General features: G+C 41.5%; 4 protein-coding genes across 7 annotated transcripts; 2 read left to right on the top strand and 2 right to left on the bottom strand.

Annotated features, from left to right (window-relative positions):
- Positions 1-648: 648 nt before the first annotated feature.
- On the top strand, positions 649-3,809 carry polr1e (RNA polymerase I subunit E). Its single transcript, XM_028413199.1, has 12 exons — positions 649-732; positions 956-1,059; positions 1,140-1,216; positions 1,300-1,385; positions 1,732-1,787; positions 1,875-2,019; positions 2,153-2,263; positions 2,374-2,470; positions 2,562-2,692; positions 2,772-2,853; positions 3,130-3,261; positions 3,543-3,809. Exons 1-12 carry the CDS (start codon positions 657-659, stop codon positions 3,706-3,708), a joined length of 1,263 nt encoding a protein of 420 aa, XP_028269000.1. The 5' UTR covers positions 649-656; the 3' UTR covers positions 3,709-3,809.
- On the bottom strand, positions 3,744-10,499 carry fbxo10 (F-box protein 10). Of its 3 annotated transcripts, none has more exons than XM_028413065.1 (11): positions 10,162-10,499; positions 9,168-9,808; positions 8,257-9,084; positions 7,948-8,097; positions 7,707-7,843; positions 7,078-7,148; positions 6,844-6,996; positions 6,395-6,739; positions 6,004-6,311; positions 5,710-5,897; positions 3,744-4,859 (listed from the first exon to the last, which is right to left on the bottom strand). In XM_028413065.1, the coding sequence occupies exons 2-11, from the start codon at positions 9,750-9,752 to the stop codon at positions 4,679-4,681; spliced, it is 2,946 nt and encodes a 981-aa protein (XP_028268866.1). In that variant the 5' UTR covers positions 9,753-9,808; positions 10,162-10,499; the 3' UTR covers positions 3,744-4,678. The 3 variants fall into 3 exon arrangements, with proteins under 3 accessions (XP_028268866.1, XP_028268785.1, XP_028268930.1); XM_028412984.1 differs by having other exon boundaries at positions 6,004-6,314; XM_028413129.1 differs by lacking the exon at positions 3,744-4,859 and adding an exon at positions 5,437-5,614 and having other exon boundaries at positions 6,004-6,314.
- Positions 10,500-11,056: 557 nt separating this feature from the next.
- Positions 11,057-12,810, bottom strand: LOC114440887 (growth-regulated alpha protein-like). The gene is made up of 4 exons (XM_028413539.1): positions 12,661-12,810; positions 12,411-12,543; positions 12,225-12,311; positions 11,057-11,852 (listed from the first exon to the last, which is right to left on the bottom strand). The coding sequence occupies exons 1-4, from the start codon at positions 12,710-12,712 to the stop codon at positions 11,840-11,842; spliced, it is 285 nt and encodes a 94-aa protein (XP_028269340.1). The 5' UTR covers positions 12,713-12,810; the 3' UTR covers positions 11,057-11,839.
- Positions 12,811-17,560: 4,750 nt separating this feature from the next.
- Positions 17,561-18,549, top strand: cxcl8a (chemokine (C-X-C motif) ligand 8a). Of its 2 annotated transcripts, none has more exons than XM_028413319.1 (4): positions 17,561-17,693; positions 17,824-17,944; positions 18,045-18,131; positions 18,232-18,549. In XM_028413319.1, the coding sequence occupies exons 1-4, from the start codon at positions 17,627-17,629 to the stop codon at positions 18,242-18,244; spliced, it is 288 nt and encodes a 95-aa protein (XP_028269120.1). In that variant the 5' UTR covers positions 17,561-17,626; the 3' UTR covers positions 18,245-18,549. The 2 variants fall into 2 exon arrangements, with proteins under 2 accessions (XP_028269120.1, XP_028269208.1); XM_028413407.1 differs by having other exon boundaries at positions 18,235-18,549.
- The last annotated feature ends 6,291 nt before the right edge of the window (positions 18,550-24,840 follow it).

A 24,840-nucleotide genomic window follows, 5' to 3' on the forward strand; every position in this document is an offset into this window, starting at 1 on the left:
GCAGCTACACAGTACAATCACACGGGTCACTGCTGCAACCCAAAATGTGACAGTAACGGTGTGATTAAACGTACAAACAACAAACAAACGTGCCAATAGTAATCAGTGATATTTGCAGCAGTATTATTATTATTATTATTATTATTATTATTATTATTATTATTATCTGCAGTATTTTTAAGCGTAAAAAAGACAGGATAAGACAAGGTAAGGGTTTTTTTGTTTACCGAAGGTAAATTTTGTCATTACAGCAGCACATTTAGCAGGACATGACAGTCATTCTAAACATGAATGGAATATAAAAGAAATTAAAGATCTAAAGTGAAAAAAATAGAAAATAACGGTAATCAGAATAAGAAAGATTATATCAAAAGTACCGAAACTACAAAGTGGTACAAAAAAATTTACACTTGAGGTAGGAAAAAGATTATGAATATCATGAATATTGACTAGCACATGTTAACACGTGTTTATACATCTTAAATCGATTTTATTTATTTTTCTTTTCCAGAACTGTTTTTAAGTTGAACCTTTTTTAAGTACACATGATTTCCTGACAACAACAAAAAAAGTATTTAAATAATATTTAAAGTAGGAAAAATGTCAACTATCTACGTGAACCGCTTCACGGAAGTTGGGGCAAAACGTCTTACGTCATGACAACAATCATGGCTGCCGCCTGCTCGTTAGTGTGCTGCGGAGAGGAAAATGATTCCGATAAAGCTTCCATTGGTGATTATCTCACAGTTGCCGCATGTATATACTGTCAGGAAGGGAACTTTAATTGTATTACTGACAATGATGTTGGTTCGTACTTAGCAGGACTTTTTGTCACTACCATAAAGCACACGTGGGTGTTAGCCGCAGTGCTAGTTGCTAAGTTATACTCACCAGTTCACAGACTTTGCAGGAATCATGTATTAAAATGTCTCAATTATGTTTCTCCATCTCACAGTCCGTTTTTCAAACGGCTGCGTCAGAAGTGAAGACAAGCTGGATTTCACGATGTACAAGAATGCAGATAATAGTAATCCCAGGAAAAGGAGCAGACGGATACTGGTGAGTGCATCAAGTAACCAAATTATGGTGAGTTACTTTAATCTGTCATGAGTTTATTTGTTGGCTTTTCCTCTTTTTAGGTTGCTGAATCGGACAGATTGTCATATGTTGGACAAAATTTTGGAGCAGGATCATTGAAATGCAATAATCTCTGCAAGTAAGAGAATGTTAACATGTAATATGTAGAGATTTCATGTATACTATCACTGTAAACGACTTCATGAGTATGCATCTATTTAGATATTATGTTGGAGTCCTGAACAAACAGACTATGCAAATGGAAGTGCACAGTGCTCAGCTGTTCAACATGCAACCAGTTATACCAGGTAATACGACAATATTTCCCTTAAGATTAAGAAACCTTTATTAGTCCCACAATGGGGAAATTGCATAACACATTTACATGTGTATTACTCTTTTACTCTGGATGTAAAATTAAAGAAGAATTCAGATGGTTTTTTTTCTGGGCCACATTATCCATATATAAATTAATGTCAAAATTGTCTGCATGGATCTGTGTATCAATCACAATATTGTCATTGTTGTATGAAAGGAATTTTGTTGTCAGAAATTAGAAATACAGAATTGCAAACCATTATTACTGAAATACTTAAATTTAGTAAAATTACTTAACATTTAATATTGTTTTCTTTTTTGTGACTTGGTTACCAGGAGAGAGAACAGAGTCAGCAAAACCCCAGGACACAGCTCAGACCTACAGAGAAAAGGTAGATTGTTTTGTCGTGTTTGTTCTCAGACTCAAAGATGCTTAAAATAGGAAAACATCTAATTTTTATAATGAATCTTCTCGTTAGGTTGACTCACTGATTGAGGCTTTCGGCACCAACAAACAGAAGAGAGCTTTGACCTCACGCAGGCTGAATGAGGTGGGCAAAGACACCCTGCATAATGCAGTGACTAAAGCTGCCAACACTGTGATTGACCAGAAGGGTCTAGAAGGTAAGCAGGGTCACTTTAACAAAGTCGGGTGTTTTGATACTTTCCTTAGGAGAAATATTGGAAAAGGTGGCGGTGGAAGAAGATATGTCATTCAGCCATGGTCAGTTTTTTTTAACTCTTTCTCTCTTCTCAGCTCTCCAACAGGAAGTGGTTGATACAGAGTCCCAGGGAGAATTGGCTCTCTACCTGCCTCCCTGCAATGCAGACGCAGACAAACGAGAGAACGTCTATCCATTTGACAGTCGTATCTTTTGTCTGGTCTCTGTGTTTGTTTTAACAAGACCACTGATTATTTTTATGTTTAGAGATACAGCACAGTTTGCTCAGGTCTGCATCCTTAATTATTGTCACCAGTCTTGAGTCCTGTAGAGTTTGCTGCTTTGGAGCAGGCTGGGTCTAAGATGGCAGCACTGACCACAGAGGAGCTGCAGAAGATGAAAAATGATGGAGGGTAGGACGACAAAGATCTCACATTCGATAAGATGTTAAAGGTGTTTTCATGTACTTTAATTTTTTTATTCTTTTTTTTTTTTTAACTTAAGGTACTTGAGTGTTGTGAGGCACCTGGAGAACATGCCAACTGTTGGAGAGGGCAGAGAAAAGGCTGCCCGATGCGCCTTTTACCTTTCACTGCTGCTCAAAATGGCTCGACAAAGGAACATTAGCCGCAAATGTGAGTTCTGTGTTCCTTCATTATGTGTGTGTGTAAAGTGGCTACAGAGTAGCCTAATGATTCCTGTTTATGTTTACAGTTTGGCAGGAGGAGGGATGCCCTCGCATCATTCAGAACAAGCTGCTAAAAACATTCACTGTGGAGATTTTCAACAATGGCAGGTATGACTGTGGTGGAACAGGAAACTTTTGCGCAAGTGGATTGTAATGTTGACAACACCTTATTTGTGCACTTTAACTACCAAACATGTAGCTCCTTTTTCCTAATATGGTATTAGTACCTTGTTAATAGAAAGACATTAAACAACTTTACAACTGTTCTAACACAAAGGTCTTTTTAATGTTGTTGCTCTGATGTTATTAGACCATTGTGAGAGGTAGTTTTACTCTGCTGATAATGTACATATACATATTTTGCTTTACAATTTTTCCTCTTAGGCTTCAGAACACTGTGTCAGCATCAATGCGTGCCAAATTAGCTGCATACTCCCTGGCTCTGCTGCTGCATATGGGTCAAATGACCGCTGACCTCACGTCACTGCACCGGGACCTGGGAATCACAGAACTTAGGTAACAAAAACAACATCTACTATGTAACGATGAGTTTTTCAGAAGGTGTATTGTGCAGAAATTGTCTGTTTCTTATTGTAAATGCAACATTAAAACATGGTCACTATGGATGGATTCATAAAGTCTACATAAAGATTCTTAGTCAGTTCTGCATGTATACTTTCAGCATAGCTGTTCAAAAACAGTCTACTGTTATATTCTTTTACTGTTCTTGTACACAATTGAAGGCACTGTTGTTGGAAAACTTCCAGAAGAATAACAGATTCATGTATTCCTTATAGGATGACTGAAGTTGCAAAGTCAATGGGACTGACCCTAACTAAACAGCCCCGGAGCAAGACTGATGAGACAGCCCTGCGAGATGACCACAGAGAGGCCTCTCTTCTTCTTCCTTTGGTCAAACATGATCAGTTCACGGAGAGACGGAAACGCAAGAAAATGCACTGAAGACCATCAGAAAATAAGAGCTTGACTACAAGAACTGGAAATACCACAACCTGTTTATTATTGTATTTTGTAGAGAAATAAAGTGGTGACCGTTTACATTATGTTTTTACATAGTGCTTACAGTTTGAGATACAAAAGAAGCAGACTAATGAGCTGTAAACATATACTAGATGACAGAACATCTAGCTTAGACAGTGAAAACGTAGAGGCACATTTGTAGACATCACACATTGCACAATAACTATCTTTTTCCTTCTCTGACTGGCTGTTACCAGGTGAGCCTGTATTGTGGTGCATTACTAAGCAGCCTTTTAATAGGACCTGGAACATGTCTCACTGAATTTTGAAGCTGGAGTTCACTGGATTTTGAAAAAAGCAATAGGGACATTATGAATCAATACAGACTCACCAAGAAACAGAGCAGCTCTGTGCAAGAGCAGAAGCTTAATTTTGGCTTTTTGTTTGCATATACACCTCACTATGAACCATTCCAGGCTACAATCGATAAAAACTCCCAACAAGGCACAGCTTTACTTTGTAACATGTTTGAAGCTGGCAACTCTGAAGCCTTTGACCCCTGCTAGGATTTTTAAATGTGCACTTCCTAATCAGCGAGTCCCAGAAACAAACAGACAAAACAAAACCTACAGTAAAACAGACCATGAATAAGCTAAAGCTTTAGTGCTGACATGGAGGTGAAAAGTGACAATGATCGCTATGGTTAAATGGGTTTTACTTGTTACTGTATATTTGTGAGTGCGCATTTACCATGACATTTCATTTCAGTGTTTACCAAACCTTTATTCATGAAGGTGGGTGAAGCCTTTTTTTTTAGTGTTTTTGTTGCATGTTTAACCCAAACAGGCAAATTTCACAAGGTCTTTTCTGGTATATGGTATACAACAGTTAAAAAGCAACCAGGTGAGTACCCTCTTGGCATTCACATTGGTTTGTAAGTGCTTGCCAGTATTCACAGGATGGTGCAGAACATGCTGCCGTTGTGGCAACCACTTTCCACAGTAGCGCTGATCCTGGTGGTCATGGAAATTCCAAGTCTTGAAGGATACTGAGAGGAGGAAAAGCCAGTAGAGGAGCTGGCCAATGGGCGAGGAGGAGGATTTTTTAAAACCCAAGGTTGAGCCAATGTACAGCTGCAGAGGAGAAAGAAATGCATTAAGTGAGGGAGCAATTTCTAACACGAATGACACTATGAAAGGTCCTCAGTGTAGAGGGAGTTTGATTTCTTCTGGTTCTGTAGAAGGCCTGTCCTGGTACTTTATTTGGTATGCAGGACTCACTGTAAGCTAATGAATACGAAACAATTTACTGCCAACATGATTGTACACTAATGAAAACAATTATGGATAAAATAGTCTATTTACCCTCCTTTGTCAATGGTATTTCACTGAGCAATTATTTCAAATTCAATATAAAGATTCATTAAAGGTAGGGTAGGAGATTTTGAAAACTCAGTGAGAGTCAGCCAGATTTTGAAAGTAAAGACACGCCCCTTTCCCTCGGTGCTTACCCCGAAGCCACGTCTCCACAACCAGTCTGTGACTTCGGCCATCATGCACGTACCTCTCTGGTGCGCGCAGAGCAGGAAGAGAGCAGCCAACCAGCCAATACTCCGCGCAGGTGCGCCTCGTAGGATTGGCTGATGTTTTTAGCGTCTTACAGCTTCCACAGATGATTAATATTCTTCGTTTTACAGCGAAACTGCCCAACTAATTGGTTGCTATCGGATTGTAAAGACAGTTACACTAATTGAACAAAAAGTGCATCAGAATGAAATCTCCTACCCTACCTTTAAAAAGGGGAGCTGCAGATTTGCGTCAGTACAGCACTACACTTGCACTTCGTGTAGTTTAGTGCAAAGGTATTATAAAAGCAGCAATTATAGCGTCTGTGTGGACAGCAGAAAAAAGGCAGAAAAGTGCATTCAGTAAAGCCCCTGATGGACTCTGGATGTCTGCTTCTCTTTGTGGGTTGCCTGGTTACCTGTTATTATGCCCTTGAATGCTGTTGTTGCGCAGAACACAGCTCTCATTGCAGAGATCCATATGTAGCAGTGTTTTTTTGCTGCCAGGGTGTCCCTGGAACAACAGATTGTCGTGAACTACACCTTTCACAGGTCCCAGCACAGAGATAGCACAGCCCTGTGCTGGTTGGACACGGTTGCGCAACACCTTAAAGGAAAAAAACAAACAAACATTAAAACAAAGTATGAATAATGATCCGGAAAATACATTTAACGAGTAAGTCTGAGTGACGTCATGCTTCATTCCTCCTCACCTTTATATCTACACTTCCAGAAACTTGGATTCCATATCCAAGGTTTCCAATCACATCATTCTCCACAATCTGCCCATTACCACAGAAACTCACACCATGGCCACTGTTTCCATAGATGCCGTTACCACGTAGCTCCACTCTGCAGTCTTTCTCTACTGTAACACCGCCTCGACCATTTTCAAGAATGCAGTTTGCAACAAGTCGGGTCAGCTGACTGCTCTGCAGGACAGCAATGCCAGGCCCATGGTTACTGTTCACGAGGTTGGCAAAAACATTCAGGGCCTCGCTGCTCTTTACATACAGGCCAACTGCTACAGAAAGACAGAGAAAGATGGAGACAACATAAGATACGCACCGTTCCTGTGGTTAGTGTAACAGATGACTTTAGTACCTCCGTTGTAGCTTATACAGTTGCTCTCCACCAGGGCCACACTGATAGAACGGCGAGCAGAGTGGCGCTCATCCTCACTGTCCAGATCACTCTCCCAAGCAAACAATTCCCCTTCATCATTAAAGTTCTCCTGCCCCTCTCTTCCTTCTCCTTCCCTTCGTTCCCCACTGATTCCATCTCCACCAATCCCCTCCTGCCCGGCCCAGTTCCCCTCCCTGGCCTCAATATTCTCCGGGTCCTTTCTGCAGAACACTGCCAGCCCATACATGCAGTTATGGATGATGTAGTTTCCTAGGAGCTGAGGAAGGCTGGATGACATAACCCACACACCGCAGCCTTTGTTACCTTAATAAATGAGAGGAACAAGGTTATCTGTTAACATCTGCTAAATATGTCATGGTGCTCTCTACAGCATATGATGTCATATTTATCAGGCTTAAATTACATACAGTAGACATGATTGCCCTCAATTACTCCACGTCCTCTCTCCCCCACCACCACGCCATCTGAGTAGCCATAACAGATGTAGTTGTTTTTCAAGATGGGGTCGCCTCCTCTTCGGATGTCCACACCCCCCCACTGATTCTCTCTGATAACATTCTCTGAAATTAAAAAAAATAAGAATTAACTGAGCTTTTTTGGTGAATGTGAACAAGAAGGTGGAATAAGCCCCTCTTACTGACCTGTAATAATCCCTCTGCCATTCTCATTTATAGCTATCCCTGCTGCCAGGCCTTGGAAGATGTGATTCCCACTAAGACAGAATGAAGCAAATGTTCAAGTTAAGACTTCATGTCTGTAGACACACTGGACAAAGCTTGCTTACGCAAGAGTTACTGCTTAATTACATATCAAAACATGCATAAAAAAATAAATCCAAAAATCTAAAAAAGCCAGTTTTCCAAGCAAAATACATGCAGAATTTTTGTCATATAACTGCTGGTCACACATCTATTTATCAGAGCTTGCTTGTTTCTCTGATAAGTGCAAAGGTTTTTATGTTTTTGTTTTGGTAAAGCTTGGTAAAACTGAGACATGTACAACACAGTAATTTGGATGATTTAAATACAATTTAGGATTAGATTTGGTTATTTTCCAACATAACTATACATCACTTCTTCAAGTGTCACAATATCTACTTTGGAAAAAATTGGGAAAATATTGTTTCTACACATTTTATGCCAATTTTGTTTCTGCTGTCATCATTGAGAAAACTTGTCTAAAGGCTGTATGAACACTGAGAGTAATATAATAGAAAAAAAAGGGACTACACTTATAATGGAAGTTAGATATTTGCAGGAATTCAGCCTACCTCACCACAGGATTTCCGCTGAAGAGGATATACACACCCGCCTCCTTGTTGTTATAGATCTGGTTGCTCCGAATTGCTCCTTTTCCATTACCAAGGACAACAACCCCAGAACGTAAACCACTGTGTATTTTGTTGCACTGTGGGAGAGTAAAGACAAAGCCACAAAGATAAAGCTACGATGAATTAAATCTTAGCTGTTGGCCTTAAGATGCACTGGATCTTGTTTTAGTGCAGCCATTACCACAACAGTGGGATTTGCCCCTTTTCGGATGTCGAGCCCCGCTTCCCCATTGGAGTGAATGTTGTTTTCTGCAATGAGGCCCTCAGCAGAGAGGCGCAGAAAAACACCTGACGCTCGGCACTCACACACCTCGTTTCTTAGCATTACAATCTGAAGGAGGCGAAAAAGAAAGAAGCTCAAGTAACACTTGGTGCTAAATTACTAATGATACAGTACTTCACTTGATATGTGCGGAATGGAGACACTAATCTAAATCTAAATGTGTTAAATGTTTAATTTCTGAAATAAGGTAACAAAAACTTTATTTACTATGGAGTTCTGGATGCAGCGGACAGCGTAGTTCAGCCCACGGAAAACATTTTCCTCCAGCCGTGCTTGTCCAAAATTAGACATATGTAAACCTCCCTTCCCGTCCCTGAAGAGGCAGCGTGTGAGGATGCAGCCACGGGTGGATACTGCCAGCATGTGAGAATCCGGGTCCCTGTCTAACTCCTGTTGAAGGGTGAGGAGTTCAGGGGTCACAGATGGAGGATCTGGGGATGAGGCAAGAGGCAGGGAGCCATCTGGCTGATGCTTGAGCAAATGGGATAGGCCATGATTGTCAAATGGGATTTTGTAATCCAGTGTAAATTGTTTTTTAATATTATTAGTTCCCCCTCCATCGTGGTTCTCCTCCTCTACCTCACTGTGCTCGCCTTCACTCCATCCATCTTCAATAATGGTGCCCTGACACACAGCATCTACTCCTGTCCTTCTCTTCCAGTCCTCCATGCTCACATGCTCCTTTTTCAAATGGGCATCCAGATGTTGAGGTCCACCTGTAAAACCAGCCTGAGGTCCTTTAGGAGAGCTGTTATGTGCAGACATGCCACAAGAGGGAAACGTTCTAGCCAGGGCAGCCATGTGTTTACAAGCCCAGTTTTTTTCGAACACCGGGGGACCTTCCACAGTCACTGAAGCTGTGTCACTTCCTGAGAAGTCACAGCTGTCTAATAAACTGAGAACGACACCCAACAATTGGACAGAGCTGCCCTGTGAGAAGGAACAAAACCGAGCCTGGCAAGTTCCTGGACCGCGAACCTGCAGCTGGGCTCCTTCAAAGTTGCAGTTATCTATTTGGACATGACCCCAGGATGTCTAGAGGAGAGCAAAGAGAGAGACATGTCAAATACATTCAGCAAAAAAGGGTAATATCAGACCTGATTTTGCTGTTACTTTACCTTGTACACCACAGTGGAGAACCACGGTGGCATGAACACCAGATTACAGAGCCTGGCAGTGGGGCACTGCTGCTCCATACATACCAGGAGGGCCACTTCACCAAGTCGTCCGAGCCCAACCAGCTCAACAGGCACCTTCAGCGTCACCTCAGCCTGCTCCTCATACACCCCTGGGTGGAGAACCACACGGTCATATGGCCCCACAACCCCAAGGGCCCCACGCAGGGTCTCAAACTCACACCCAGGCCCCACATGCCAAACTCTGCGGTCTTTCCGACGACGGAAAAAGATGAGGCAGGCGGTGGACTGGAGCTCTGGCCCATTTTGAGTCCAGGTGCGGGTGGCGATGGCGTGCTGCTTCAGGGCTTCTCTCCAGGATGGGGGCTCCATATGGGGCCGACTAGGCCAGTTGGGATGTCGGCACTCAGGGCATCGCAGGCAGAGCTGCTTCCAGCGGGTTTTGTCAAGAGAGAGGATGAGCTCCCTCCAGGCACGGCACACCTGGCAGCAGCGGCCCAGGTCAGGCAGAGGAAGGTAGGCTAAGATAACCCTCCACAGCTCCACGGGGAGGCTGCCCACCTCCATGGCAGCAGAGGCACCGGCTGGGGGGAGCAGTGATGGGTGTTGGAGGGGGGAAGGACCTGAAAACAGACGCGCACACACGCACGCGCAGTTTAGGCAACACGAAAACGCTCGCGCCAAGCCTTACACAATAAATAACACTGATACACTGCGCTTATTGACAACCCCACAAAATAACAAGCGCCACAATAAACGGCGTTTACTGCAAGTGTCTACAATGTGTTATTTAACAGGAAAACAACACTGATATATACCGTTAATGCTCATTTAACACAGGGATAACTAATTACCTTAAAAAAGGCCTGCAAGATGATGTTCAAAGTTTGCTGATGAAGATTAGCTAGCTAGGTACCAGCTAGTTATCGGAAATCTCTGCCTAACCAACGTTAGCTGGAAAAATGAGCAGCCTTACCTTTTTTTACCAGTTTGCCATAGTTCGATGAATCAACACATGCCGTCTCGGTGTTCAGACCCGCTCTCTATCTCCCGTTACATGTCTGCGACACCGACTCCTTCCTCACCGCCTTCATAACAATCCATGATGAAGGCAGATGTGCCATCGAAATGGAGTTCAGGCCACCGCTTCCAGTTTACGGCAAGAAACAAACACACGTCTCCATCTTCCGCTTCCCAAATGTGGGCGTTTACCTTACGGTGTCCTTAATGCAGCCACAGTTCGTGGAAGTAGAAGAAGAAGAAAAGCTGCTGTTAGCTGCTGATGTTAACCACTTCAGTCCCGGCGTTAGTGTGTCTGTGGTCAGAGCTGATGTGGCACAACGTGGAGGTGGTACAGTCACCACATTTCACCACAGTAAACTACATGTCTTTAATGTCCTGTTGTTGCCGAGCTCATTGACAGTTTAATGACACATTTATCATCTTTCACGGTCAATCCTGCACACAGTAAATTATCATCGCATATTATTTTTTAGATTATAGATTTAATAGATATATATTTAGATTTTTTTCTCCCACTGCTGCAGTGGTTATCAAACATTTAGACACAAAAACACAACTAATTATTAAAATAAAATAAAATAAAATAAAATAAAATAAAATAAAATAAAATAAAATAAAATAAAATGGAGGGTTCAAGCAGTAGGAGTATACTGATGGAAATGAGCTGGTATAAATACTGCCCAGGTGATGACATAATGGGGAGGTGAGCAGGTAGATGTGAGTCAGGTGACAATGAATTGTGTAAATAACAAGGTTACTGGAGGACAGCAGGGAGTGGCTGAATGTGAAGTGATGGGAGAGTTAGTGCCAGACAAGGAAAAAGAAGCAGAAATGGAAGTGGGAAGTGGTTTTGTTGTTGTGACATCCTGTATTTCATCAGACTTTCACTCCTGGCCTTTTCACAACATTAAAAAATATATTTGATCATATTTATTCTGATTTAACAGAAACAGGAGGCTTAAGAAGCAACGACACTCACATATAAAGGAAGAACCTGTTATCATGAATTAATCACTGTGTTTTGAGATTCAAATCAAACAGTGAGTGAACAGAAACATCAACATCATGCTGTTTATTATGTTTTCTTACTGACTGTAGACTGCAGCTATCAGTAACATCAGCTGATAACAAAGCAGTGCATTCTCCTAGAAGTTGCAAAATATGGCATAGTTCCAGATTGTGTGCAAATCTGTCCATGAGATGGCGATGTCCTTCAGGTTTAGCTTATTTTGACTTCACACCTACTAAATCCTGCATGACACAAGGAAGGTTGTCTAAAATGATAATTTGAACCCCAGATTGACATTTTATTTGATGTTTCTTTTCTTGGAAAAATGGTTTCCTATAAACAGACTGATAGGATGTAAATTCAAATACAATGTTTATGTGTGAAAGAAACAAAGAGACAGAATAACACAGGACACAGTAAACTGTGGTATTCTGTGATCTTTAAAAAATACAAAAAAACTTGTCTGAGTTAGTTTCATTGTTGTGAATTCAGGATTGCCATTAATAAAAACAAGCTTTCTGCTTCATTCTTGATATCCACACTTCTATTCTCAACGCATCTGTTGAGAAAAAAAATTCCCCGCCGCTTCACCTGAGCTGTTACATCGGTGAAAGTGTGTTCTTCAAGGTGTCTGCCTACACAGAAAAAAAACACCCACACACTACTTGTGAAATAATCCAAATCTCATATAATAGAGCCAACAGAAATTGAATGTTATGATACACAAACTTTCTAGTGAATGACTAATGTTTGTCCTGGAGTTGTGGACATGTGAAAGAAAACATTTAGATTTTCTTCTGCAAACATCATTACGGTCTTCTGCTCTGTGTATGACTAAACATATTAGCACGATTAATCTGCCATAAACAGGCAAGAGTTTACTTTCAGTTTTAATGTAGTTTAATGGGAAAGATGTTTATCAGACTGTGCAGTCATATGGACTGCTTAAATACATAATGATATAATATAAAAATAATGTAAAATAAATAAATAAATACCATACTCACTTAGGCTTTTTCCTTTGGAGCACTTTTTGGACCCACGGAGCTTCAGGGTCCAGACAAACTTTTTTCCCACTCTTTTTCAGAGTAGCACTGCAGATTCCAACAGACCAGTTGAAACAGATAAAAGCAGTAATCACCTCAGGCATATTTGCTTCAAGTTTTTTTAATGAGTGCAACTTCATAGCTTACATTATCTCCTTGACATTGCAGTGGGAATTCACAGCATACACCTGCACCATTCCTATGAGGCGTCCAATGGGCTTTTTCTGTGTTTGGATGCATTTACATCGCTGAATGTCTCCTGGATTGCCCACACTCATACCTGATGTTTTTTTTTTAAGTAAGGAAAAGTTAGAGACAGGGTAACACATTTTATGCAAAATGCATAAACAGATTTAATGTGTAAAAAGTTATGTTAGCAGTAACATTCTATACTCACCTTCATGGGTGGTCAGCAAAACAAGCAGTAAGATAGTGAGTATGGGAGACATGTCTGCTCTGAATCTGAACTCAAAGATCTCCGAGATTTGCTTTAAAAACTACTGTGGACCGCACACATTCATATAAGGATAAGCCCTCCCTCTGCAACTTTAAACTGTGATGCAACTCTGTCTGGAAAAAAAACAGATTTCTTTTTTTTTCATTCAGACAGCAGAGGATATGTACAGGAAGCAGTTTTGAAAAATCCTCCTAGATTTTTTAGAAAAAAAAAATCTGCTGTTTGTATTAACTTCCCAGTTTTCTCTACATAGGAAGAGGTTTTTGAATTAGAGTGAAGCCATATTGAGTGGGATTTAAAACTAAAAGCAGTAAAATGAAAATCTAGCAAGCTACCGTATCCACATCAACTATGCTGGTATTTTCAAGCTTGCAATCTATGCTTATGCAGCAGGATATAATTGCTGATCAGTAATTTTGCAGCCAAATAAGCATTGCCTGTTTGAATGACACATATACTGCAAAGATGGTGCACTGATACAAGACACAAGGGACCGTGTGCAACCACTCATTCACTCACTGGAAATTACATTTAGAGTCATTGTAATCCTTTCACACTTGTAGGCATTAAGGGAAATGTTGGAGGAGGTCCAACATCTTACATTTACACAATAAAAATAATAACGGCTCTAATTTCTTTCTTTTCATGCATGCACAGGGTGTGTGATTTCTCTGAAACAAAGAACATTTTAAAATAATCTGAGTATGTTTGTGTAATGTGGTTGAGATTGAGAGGGAAAAAAAATTATGGGAAGAATAAACCATTTGTTGGCTGTGTGACCTAGAAGAACATCTGTGGTGTGTTATAATTACACATTTAAAAAATAAATATTGCTCCAGTATTATAAATTACTTAATACTGTAGGAAAGCGATGTAGTTGGCTAAGTCATGGGTGCAGCAGAGGGCTACTTCTCAGGAAAACTTTTGAAATCTCTGCTGACCTTAATTTAGTTGTTAGTTCTTTGGAATTTGGATATCTGCGCCAATCACCACTGTTTATCTCTGACCTTATACTGAAAACATTCCAACATAACTATTGCACTTTAACAACTTATATGTGAGGCAGTTTGTGACTTAGATTTCAGTGTAAACATCCTCAGTGCAGAGCTACTGTAGTTTGTGTGTTGAAGTAGGTTGGACCTGTGCCTGTAAGCGTGTCCAGGCATGATATTTGACGTCACAACACAAATGTTGCCTGCAGGTCCTCCCACACTGACAGATACCACAGTTTAGAATTTATGTGACAGGGTTAAAAAGCAGTCCACTTGTTTGCCAGGCCAAAAAACTCCCAGAGACTGGCTGCGCCGAGCCTCCAGTTGGCAGGTTCTCGCTTCCTCTAGTTGTTTATCTTGTATAATAATAACAGTTCAGCTCTAGTTCAGCTGGAAAGCGATTGCTTGCTGCTGCTGCTTCACATATGGTGAAATAAAGCATGCATATACTAAAGAGGCACACTAAAGCTTTATCTTAGACAAAACAAAGGTCTGAGTGGTGATGTGTGTGATTCATTCTTGGTTTTCCCAGCTCTGGTTCGCTTCCTCTTTTCTTCAGTCTTTTGTATGTTGTATCAGTGTATAGTGCTTTGTTTGCACAAAGCTGTGGTTTAAATATTATGGTGGTGAGAGTGAATGTCATCCAGAATAATACCATCTCAGTCTAAATGTAGAGCATTACACTTATACCAGGCTATGCTGTTACAACTTCTGAAAGGAATGCTGTGCATTGTGTCCTGTTCATAAGTGTTCTCAGGTAAATCTGTGCTGAACAGGATATGTGTTGCAAAATAATGTTATTTTTCTTGCTTCTAATCCTGCTTCATATCAAACTGGTTGGAAAAGATCTTTTTGTTTTTGCATGCTTCACTTCGGCCGTGCACATTCGATGTAAACAACCTGTTAGATGAGCGTGTCGTATTTCATTACTATTCATGCATTCATAACTGTCAGCGCCTCTCGCTAATCAAACACAAATGCAAAGCTGCTGTGGTGACAGGAAAAATGAAGGGATCACCAAAGGTATTAAGCTTAATCCTTTAGGAACTATTTCACTCTGTGTGAAATTTTCATGCTAGTCCTTGTACCAAGATTTCACAAGATGGAAAAAAAAACTTTTATATGATAAACAGCCATCAACAACATACAACCACATAGGTTTAGTTTGTATAAATTTATTTAAAAAAATCTAATTTGTGTGATTTTATTCTCCACACTAATAAAGTTTTTTTCAAAGGTGATCCTGATGCTGTCAAAGAAAACTTGAGCACACTTCCTCCTCCTGAGGATCTTTCACTTCCTCTCCTGAGGCAGGAAAAGCTTGTTTCCTCTTCTTGTATGGGTGTAAAATTGATCCTATACTCCATTCAAATGAAAACAGGTGTATCATTTGCAATAATTTGTGGAAGCCCTGCCCTGTAATGTTACAATACACTGACACTTTGTGCTAGCTAACACCCTGGAATTAAATCTACAAGGAAATCATCTGCAAATATCCTTATGATTTCCTGATCTGTGTATGACTAAACCTAAAACAACAACAATTCTCATATTTTTTATATATTAATTAAAAATACAGTAAGGTAAACTATGCTCTTATTCTGTAGGAGCACTTTTTTGTCTTGTTAAGTACATACAAGTATTACATCTATTTTCACTATATATTTCTAGGAAAACCTACTCAATTTAAAAAAGTCACATGCTGCCTGTCATTATGTTTTCACTTGTTGGGATCAGGTGCAAAATGTTATATTAAAAACTTTCCGGCATATTATTATGGTTTTTGTTTCTATACAGTGTCAGCCAAAGCGTGACCACAAAAAGGAACATGTATGTGTGATATCCACTGATAGCGCCGCGAGTCTGTGACTGATTTCACTTCTTGTTCAAAAAAAGAAGAAGAAAAGAAAATACAACACTGAAATATTGGTAACACATATAATTTTGTCCTCCAACCAAATATGTCAAACCACTGTATCTGACTTAAACTAATAAAAAAAATGAATGTGTATAAACAATAAGATTTGACACTAATCAAATAATCAAACAAGATGTTACTCAACACTTCCTCCGGCTGTGTGACAGTAACTGTTGTGACGTGAGTCCTACTGGCTGTTGTGTTGGAGCTTGCTAAGGTTGCATTAGAATCTTTAGTCCCATGAAAATTTCTGGCGCAGTCACTGATGTTGCTTTAAGAGATGTTGCTTGTATTTGCCAACACAAATGAGTTGGCAAATACAAGCTGTTTGATGACAGTCACGTCTGACATGGTCATTTACAGCACGATTCATAGAAGTCAAAGGTTTGTGTCTGAGAGAGACTTTTTAATAATAAGACATAATTTCTCTAAAGCATGTGTGACAGGTTGGTATGCATGTGTGTGTTAAGAAAATTGTTGAGTTGGTTACACAAAAGTAAATGAAATGCATGTGTTCAGAGCAATGTTTGGATTTTCTCCTCGAGAAGTAGATGCGGGAAATTTGTCAACAACGAATGAACTCTTGGCTTATTACTTTCTACTTCCTGTGGGTGAAGTCACAGATGACAAAAGCTGAGGGTAGCATTCCACTACCACTCATCTACAGATTGCCATCAATGGGCCTTTTTCTTACACAGTAACAGTGAATCAGTTGGCAGTTGATCAATCCCATCTGCGCTGCTTGGCTTGTAAATGCAGACATGTACATAACTAAAAAACTCTCTTAAGCATTCCAGTCACATCAGTCAAAGGATGATTGATCATTTTATAACACGTGATAGCAAAAGTGATGTTACACAAGTCTCATTAAATGCATGTGTGGTTCAATTCACACAGAACAGTGACACACACACAGAACAGTGACACACTTTACAGTCAAGGGTCACAAAGAACATGTAATATGAGGATAAAATGTGTTGTATGCAAATAGTGCACGTCATATAAGTTTTGCCTTGTAAAATGTGAATTAATGTTTGAATGCTCCTAACCTGATCCAGTTGTTTCATGCTTGTCCACAAACATGAGAGAAAATGAAATTTTACAGGAAGTGAAAAGATAACAGAAGTGATAATAGCAGTTTTTTAATGCCTAAGCTTAACCAGATGTTTTCACAAGAAACTTAAAACGGGTGATGTTCAAGAAAACCTTGGACTACTGGGCAAAGATATGCAGCAGGTTTGCAGACGGCACTCTCATTATTGAGATCCAGTGACATCACATCACATTATTATACAGACTGTATAATATTAGTTTGCATATAAAAAGAAAAAATATAAAGAAATAAAGTTAAAAAGCAGACTGGCTTGCAATGAAACTGCTGAATATATATTAAAAAAACATTTGCTGTAGAAAGCAGATAAAAGGCTTTCTTTTACACCATGAATGTGTATTTAAACATGTATTTTTTTCTGATTTGCAGCCTTATCCTGCTGCACTTGCCCAAACAAAAACAACAACAAAAAAAACAGATATCAATTGTGACTGACAATAATACTTCTCTATGATGGTCTATGATGACAACCTTCGTACCTTTCACTTCAGGTTGTGAGCCCCCATCTACAGTCACAGTTTTTACCGCATGACAAATACATGTGAGCGACCGAGGTTGACCCATGAGCTCTCCTGATAAATCAGGGAAGCTGCAGTGCAAATATGTGTGTAAAAAAAACTTGGCGTAAATTCCCCAAGATTTCCCACTGAGTCCCAAATTGTGCAACCTGCCTGAGGCAACAGTGACTCATAGAGTGCCTTTAAAAGGAACTGCAGGAGCCTCTTCAGCGCTAGATTCAAACAGCAGAGCTGAAGGCGAGCTGAGAGGGAACTGAAGGAAAGAAGAAAGCTGAACAAAATAACTTTCTAGCAAAGTGTTCAAGACTTCACCGGACGGCTTTCTGAAGGACATTTTTATCTTTCCTTGTTACTACAGAATTTAACAATGATGAGCAGCAGAGCCATTGTCACCTCTCTTGTTGTGCTCCTGGCCTTCCTGGCCATCAGTGAAGGTAAGCTTTTTCACATTTAATAATTGATTGAAGCTGTAATAAGTTATTCCTGCTTTTTTTAGTTATCCAAAACTTAGTTATTGTGAAGATTGCACTTTGTAACGCATGCACATTTCCTGTCTCTTCACAGGAAGCCTGGGAGTGGAGCTGCACTGTCGCTGCATACTGACAGAGAGCAAACCCATCGGACGCCATATCGCGAAGGTGGAGCTGATTCCTGCCAACTCACACTGCGAAGAGACCGAGATCATGTAAGAGCCAAAGCAAGCATGATGGTGATGATGATGATGCTGCTGGTGTCAGGTCTTCACCCAAAAACTCACATCTACATTTAACTGCTTTGTGTTGCAGTGCCACTCTGAAGAACACACACCAGGAGGTCTGCCTGGATCCTGAGGCTCCCTGGGTGAAGAGAGTCATTCAGAAAATTATGTCCAGGTAAGATCGTATAACTATTAACAAAATACATGCACAAGTTGTACCGATAGTGAAGTTTTGATTTGTAAAATAATCAAATTCTCTCTTCTTTTCTTTACAGCAGAAAACGTTAAAGAGACTTGCGTCACGAAGAGTTTTCAATGATCACTTGAATACCAGAAATCCACAAATCATCTGTTGAAGATAATATCTTAATGTAATCTGTCAGGTTGTTTGCATCAAACATGTTATTTATTGTTACTGTTTCAGTTATGTTTTGTGTTTAAGCACAGTTTGTTGTTTCATGTTGGCTGTTGCTGAAGTTGTTGCACCTATTTTCTTAATGTATTTATTTAAATATTTATGAAACATAAATATGTGTATTCTATTATTATTTTATGTGACAATGATCAATAAAAGAGTTACTTATAAACTTGAAGATGGAATTGCTTTGTTTTTGTTAAATCAAATTTTGATTATTATATACACTGCTCAAAAAATAAAGGGAACACTAAAATAACAATAACAATAAAAATAACAATCTTCATTCATTACATAGTGGAATACAAGTGGAACAAAAGTCTGTGATGGAACGAGATACGATGTCCCAGATGTGCTGGATTGGATTCAGGTCTGGGGAACAGACAGGCCAGTCCATAGCATCAATGCCTTCATCATGCAGGAACTGCTGACACGCTTCAGCCACATGAGGCCTACCATTGTCATGCATCAGAAGGAACCCAAGGGCCCACTGCACCAGCATATGGTCTCACAATGGGTCTGAGGGTCTCATCCTGGTACCTAATGGCAGTCAGGGTACCTCTGGCTAGCACATGGAGGGCTGTGCGGCCCTCTAAAGAAATGCCTCCCCACACTTTTACTGACCCACCACCAAACCGGTCATACTGGAAGATTCTCCACAGTGTAACCAGACTCTGTCACGTCTGTCACATGTGCTCAGTGTGAACCTGCTCTCATCTGTGAAGAGCACAGGGTGCCAATGGTGAATCTTCCAGTCTTGGTGTTCTCTGGCAAAAAAGCACAAGCCCCACTTGTGGACGTCGGGCCCTCATACCACCCTCATGGAGTCTGTTTCTGACAGTTTGAGCAGAAACATGCATGTTAGTCGCCTCCTGGAGGTGTCAGCACAGTGTCCATGCTCTGGACACTGCTGCAGACACAGCAAACCTTCTTGCCACAGCTCTCATTGATGTACCATCCTGGATGAGCTGCACTGCCTGAGCAACTTGTGTGGGTTGTAGACACCACCTCATGCTACCTCTAGGGGTGAGAGCACTGACAAACATCAGGCAGAAAGAATGAGATCAGAGAAATGGTCTGTGGTCAGCACCTGCAGAACCTCTCCTTTATAGGGGTTGTCTTGATAATTTCCTCTAATTTCCACCTGTTGTCTGTTCCATTTGAACAACAGCAGCTGAAACTGATTCTCAATCAGTGTTGCTTCCTAACTGGACAGGCTGATTTTACAGAAGTGTGACTGACTTGGAGTTACATCGTGTTCTTTAAGTGTTCCCTCTATTTTTTGAGCAGTGTATATTTTAAACAATGCTTAACAAATGTATTGTACCACCAGCAGTGTAAGATTTATGCCACAACTGTCCAAATACCAAAATCATTTTTTTAATTTTTCTGTAATGGTTAATATAATAGTATGTAGAAGCTCTTTAACCAAAATGATGTTAAATGTTATGCTTGATTAATTTCTGACATCTCCGAGAAGCCCAGTGAGCCGGCTCAAATGTGGGTATAAAAAGGTGAATTAATTTCAAAATCATGAAGAGCTCAGTGAAAATGAAAGGTCTGCTTTAAAGCACTTCATGGTGCTTGGTGGTCTCTGAGAGAAATAGGGAAAGACATAAAGTGTTCTCACAGTGTGGCCAAGTATGCTTTGGAGTCAATTGCTGAGACTGGTGCTTACAAAATGTGCTAAGCAAGTAGGCCTACTAAAGACAGGAGGAAGACTACTGCTGATCTTTAGGCCGAGATGAAAGCTTCTAGATCAGGGTCTGAGAACATCAGCAGATGACTGACAAAATAAGGCTTAAAGGAAGGAGCTGCAGAAACACTTCAGATTTGCCAGGGCGCACAAACACTGGACTGTTAATGACTGGAAGGAGGAACTCTGTCAACGTTTTAATGCCAGGTGCATCGCACCCCCAGTGAAACACAGTGGAGACTCCGTTACGTTCCAAAACTGGGGAATGTTTGTGGAAATGGCATGGGAAAATTAGTGAAAGTCCATGGTATCATAAACCAGAACATCTACCATGGTTGTGGGTTGAAAGACTAATCACACTAGTCTGTGGGAACAGGTATGAACTACACTCAACAAAAATATAAACGCAACACTTTTGTTTTTGCTCCCATGTTTCATGAGATGGACTTGAAGATCTAAACTTCATTCCAGATACACAATATTACCATTCCTCTCAAACATTGTTCACAAATCTGTCTAAATGTGTGATAGTGAGCACTTCTGCTTTGCTGAGATAATCCATCCCACCTCACAGGTGTGCCACATCAAGATGCTGATCTGACATCATGATTAGTGCACAGGTGTACCTCAAACTGCCCACAATAAAAGGCCACCCTGAAATGTGCATTTTGTTTCTGCTTTATTGGCGGTCTGGGGACTCAGAACCAGTCAGTATCTGGTGTGACCACCATTTGCCTCATGCAGTGCAACACATCTTCTTCGCATAGAGTTTATCAGATTGTCTATTGTGGCCTGTGGAATGTTGGTCCACTCCTCTTCAATGGCTGTGCGAAGTTGCTGGATATTAGTGGGAACTGGTGCACGTTGTCGTATACGCCGGTCAAGCACATCCCGAACATGTTCAATGGGTGACATGTCCGGTGAGTATGCTGGCCATGCAAGAACTGGGACATTTTCAGCTTCCAAGAATTGTGTACAGATCCTTGCAACATGGGGCCGTGCATTATCTTGCTGAAACATGAGGTGATGTTCATGGATGTATGGCACAACAATGGGCCTCAGGATCTCATCACGGTATCTCTGTGCATTCAAAATGCCATCAATAAAATGCACCTGTGTTCTTCGTCCATAACAGATGCCTGCCCATACCATGACCCCACCACCACCATGGGCCACTCGATCCACAACATTGACATCAGCAAAGCGCTCACCCACACGACGCCACACACGCTGTCTGCCATCTGCCCTGAACAATGTAAACCGAGATTCATCCGTGAAGAGAACACCTCTCCAACGTGCTAGACGCCATCGAATGTGAGCATTTGCCCACTCAAGTCTGTTACGGCGACGATCTGGAGTCAGGTTAAGACCCCGATGAGGACGACGAGCATGCAGTTGAGCTTCCCTGAGACAGTTTCTGACAGTTTGTGCAGAAATTGTTTGGGGTTATGGTGGAGAAATGAACATTCAATGCACGAGCAACAGATCTGGTTGACATTCCTGCTGTCAGCATGCCAATTGCACGCTCCCTCAATGCTTGTGGCATCTGTGGCATTTTGCTATGAGACAAAACTGCACATTTCAGGGTGGCCTTTTATTGTGGGCAGTTTGAGGTACACCTGTGCACTAATCATGATGTCAGATCAGCATCTTGATGTGGCACACCTGTGAGGTGGGATGGATTATCTCAGCAAAGCAGAAGTGCTCACTATCACACATTTAGACAGATTTGTGAACAATGTTTGAGAGGAATGGTAATATTGTGTATCTGGAATGAAGTTTAGATCTTCAAGTCCATCTCATGAAACATGGGAGCAAAAACAAAAGTGTTGCGTTTATATTTTTGTTGAGTGTATTTAACAATATGACACTTATAGGCTATTTTTTATTTTTTTTAAAGTGTGTGTGTGAGAGAGAGACAAGAGGGCTTCTTCTTGGAGGTGGACCTAAATCTGAGAATTTACTGAGACTTTTTTCCCTCAGAATTGTCGAATTCTGGAAAAAAACAAGTAAAAATCTGAGATTTTTTTGCACAACTGTCAGATGTTGTTTTAGTTGACAGCTTTTATTGGAAGCTTGTAAGCTGTAAGGTTCTGCTGCCTCTTATTCGCTTTGTTCTTCTTTGTTTTATACTGCAGGTCTGGTTCATTATACTCTTCTTGTCTCTGCAGCCACGATGGTTTTTTTTGGTTTATGGTTTATGGTTTTGGATCTGAGGAGGACAAAGGCTCCAGTGACCCCTACCAGCATCAAAGGGGTCAGTGTGGAGGTGGTGGAGGAGTACAAATACCTGGGAATGCACTTGGACCACAAACTGGACTGGAGTAAGAACGTGGACACTGTCTACAGGAAGTCGCCTCTACCTTCTGAGGTCCTTCAACATCTGCAGGACGATGATGAGGATGTTTTATGAGTCTGTGGTGGCCAGTGCCATCATGTATGCTGTTGTCTGCTGGGGCAGCAGTCTGAGGGTGAGGGACATCAACAGACTCAACAGAATCATCAGGAAGGCCGGCCATGTTGTGGGAGAGGAACTGGACTCTCTGACAGAGGTGTGTCAGAGGAGGATGTTGTCCAAAATAAAGGCCATACTGGACTGTCCCTCCCACCCACTCCACACTGTACTGAACAGCTACAGGAGCTTGTTCAGCAACAGACTCCGACTCCCACGATGCACCACTGAGAGACACAGGAAGTCATTCCTGCCTGTCTCAATCAAACTACTGAACTCTGAACTGTAACAGTCACTCAGACACTGTACATTCATACTGGAACATTCATGTCATGCTCTTTACTATATAAAGGTTTATACAGTAGTATGTTCTTTAGGTATTTATTATATATTTTATTATATATTTCATTTCAGTTATCCTTTTCTTCTCTGCGTCTGTACGAACAAAGGTAAATTTCCCCTTCGTCGTCATTAACCTCGTAAATCGGATCCTGATCCTGACTTTTATAGAACAGGATTGTGAGGAGTTCCTCTTCTTTCTTTCTATTCTCCTGCTTTCTCTGTTGTTTCTGCAGCCTCTTAGCCTTTTTCAGCTCCTTCCTAGAGGACCCCTTTGTGAGGAGTTCAGATGTTGCGTCCTCCTCCTTTTGGACCTCCTTCTGTCTGAGCCTGGCTTCGCTCTCCTTCACATGTTCATGGAGAACTGCGTTTTCAGCCGGCAGGGAGTTGATGGGGTTCTGCTGTTCAGAAACCTTTAAAGAGAGCTCTTCATTACTGTCCTTGAGCAGAGTTAACTGTTCCTCTTGCTCATGAGGAAGAGGCTGAACCTTCTCTAGGCTTTCTTTTATAGCCTGCTGCTCAAGTTTCAGCTCCTCTTCCAGGGAAGACTTCTCCTCCACCAGGTTATGGCTCAGACCGTCTCTTTCCAGGACAGTCTGGTTGGCCTGGTCCACGTCAGCTTGCAGAATGGATAGCATATTTAATGACTCCATACATTTTTTAGTGCGTTGGTCCAGTTCCTTGCTGACGTCTTCAGTTTCAGCGATGGACTGGTCCAGCTCCTCTAGCAGGGAACACTTCTCTTCCGCCAGCTTGTGGATCAGACCGTCTCTTTCCAGGACAGTCTGGTTGGCCTGGTCCAGCTCCTCTAGCAGGGAACACTTCTCTTCTGCCAGCTTGTGGATCAGACCGTCTCTTTCCAGGACAGTCTGGTTGGCCTGGTCCAGCTCCTCTTGCAGGGAACACTTCTCTTCTGCCAGCTTGTGGATCAGACCGTCTCTTTCCAGGACAGTCTGGTTGGCCTGGTCCACGTCAGCTTGCAGAATGGATAGCATATTTAATGACTCCACACATTTTTTAGTGCGTTGGTCCAGTTCCTTGCTGACGTCTTCAGTTTCAGCGATGGACTGGTCCAGCTCCTCTAGCAGGGAACACTTCTCTTCCGCCAGCTTGTGGATCAGACCGTCTCTTTCCAGGACAGTCTGGTTGGCCTGGTCCAGCTCCTCTAGCAGGGAACACTTCTCTTCTGCCAGCTTGTGGATCAGACCGTCTCTTTCCAGGACAGTCTGGTTGGCCTGGTCCAGCTCCTCTTGCAGGGAACACTTCTCTTCTGCCAGCTTGTGGATCAGACCGTCTCTTTCCAGGACAGTCTGGTTGGCCTGGTCCAGCTCCTCTTGCAGGGAACACTTCTCTTCTGCCAGCTTGTGGATCAGACCGTCTCTTTCCAGGACAGTCTGGTTGGCCTGGTCCAGCTCCTCTTGCAGGGAACACTTCTCTTCTGCCAGCTTGTGGATCAGACCGTCTCTTTCCAGGACAGTCTGCTTCTCAGTTTCTAGCTGGCTTTGGACTGAGCAAAGTTTAGAGACCAGCTCCTCATAACTGGAAGGATTTTTTGCTGCCTCCTTACGTTGCTTCTTTTCCACTTTCTCCCTCTCCTTACGATCCTTCTTCTCTTGTTTCTCCCTCTCCTTTCGATCCTTCTTCTCCTGTTTCTCCCTCTCCTCACGTTCTTTCTTTTCCTGTTTCTCCCTCTCCTTACGATCCTTCTTCTCCTGTTTCTCCCTCTCCTCACGTTCTTTCTGCAACTTCTTTTCTGCATTTTTTTGCTCCTTCTTGGACATCTGAGGCTCGCTGAGTTTTTCTTCCAGGAGCTTCATCTCTCTGACGTCTTTAACGAACTGCTGCATGCTCTCAAGCCTTTTGTCTGTGACTGCAAGTCTCGGTCCTTCTGAATGATCTGAAAAAAAGTACATAAGTATATTATGAAATATAATAATATGAAGTAGTTGCGATTTCCTGTGGATTTTAACAGTGATTTTAAC

Source organism: Parambassis ranga, chromosome 1, assembly GCF_900634625.1.
Source record: "Parambassis ranga chromosome 1, fParRan2.1, whole genome shotgun sequence".
Taxonomy (NCBI): domain Eukaryota; kingdom Metazoa; phylum Chordata; class Actinopteri; family Ambassidae; genus Parambassis; species Parambassis ranga.

Excerpts from the sequence above, each read along its gene's own strand:
- fbxo10 (XM_028412984.1), bottom strand. The coding sequence starts at position 9,752 with ATGGAGGTGGGCAGCCTCCCCGTGGAGCTGTGGAGGGTTATCTTAGCC. Across the intron at positions 6,997-7,077 it reads TGGCAGAGGGATTATTACAG|AGAATGTTATCAGAGAGAAT; the intron begins GTCAGTAAGAGG and ends TTTTAATTTCAG. Across the intron at positions 6,315-6,394 it reads CTGTATAAGCTACAACGGAG|CAGTTGGCCTGTATGTAAAG; the intron begins GTACTAAAGTCA and ends GTCTTTCTGTAG.
- cxcl8a (XM_028413319.1), top strand. The coding sequence starts at position 17,627 with ATGATGAGCAGCAGAGCCATTGTCACCTCTCTTGTTGTGCTCCTGGCC. Across the intron at positions 17,694-17,823 it reads CTTCCTGGCCATCAGTGAAG|GAAGCCTGGGAGTGGAGCTG; the intron begins GTAAGCTTTTTC and ends GTCTCTTCACAG. Across the intron at positions 17,945-18,044 it reads TGCGAAGAGACCGAGATCAT|TGCCACTCTGAAGAACACAC; the intron begins GTAAGAGCCAAA and ends TTTGTGTTGCAG.
- LOC114440887 (XM_028413539.1), bottom strand. The coding sequence starts at position 12,712 with ATGTCTCCCATACTCACTATCTTACTGCTTGTTTTGCTGACCACCCAT. Across the intron at positions 12,544-12,660 it reads TTTGCTGACCACCCATGAAG|GTATGAGTGTGGGCAATCCA; the intron begins GTGAGTATAGAA and ends AAAAAACATCAG. Across the intron at positions 12,312-12,410 it reads TGCAATGTCAAGGAGATAAT|TGCTACTCTGAAAAAGAGTG; the intron begins GTAAGCTATGAA and ends TGGAATCTGCAG.
- polr1e (XM_028413199.1), top strand. The coding sequence starts at position 657 with ATGACAACAATCATGGCTGCCGCCTGCTCGTTAGTGTGCTGCGGAGAG. Across the intron at positions 1,788-1,874 it reads CTCAGACCTACAGAGAAAAG|GTTGACTCACTGATTGAGGC; the intron begins GTAGATTGTTTT and ends TCTTCTCGTTAG. Across the intron at positions 2,854-3,129 it reads GAGATTTTCAACAATGGCAG|GCTTCAGAACACTGTGTCAG; the intron begins GTATGACTGTGG and ends TTTTCCTCTTAG.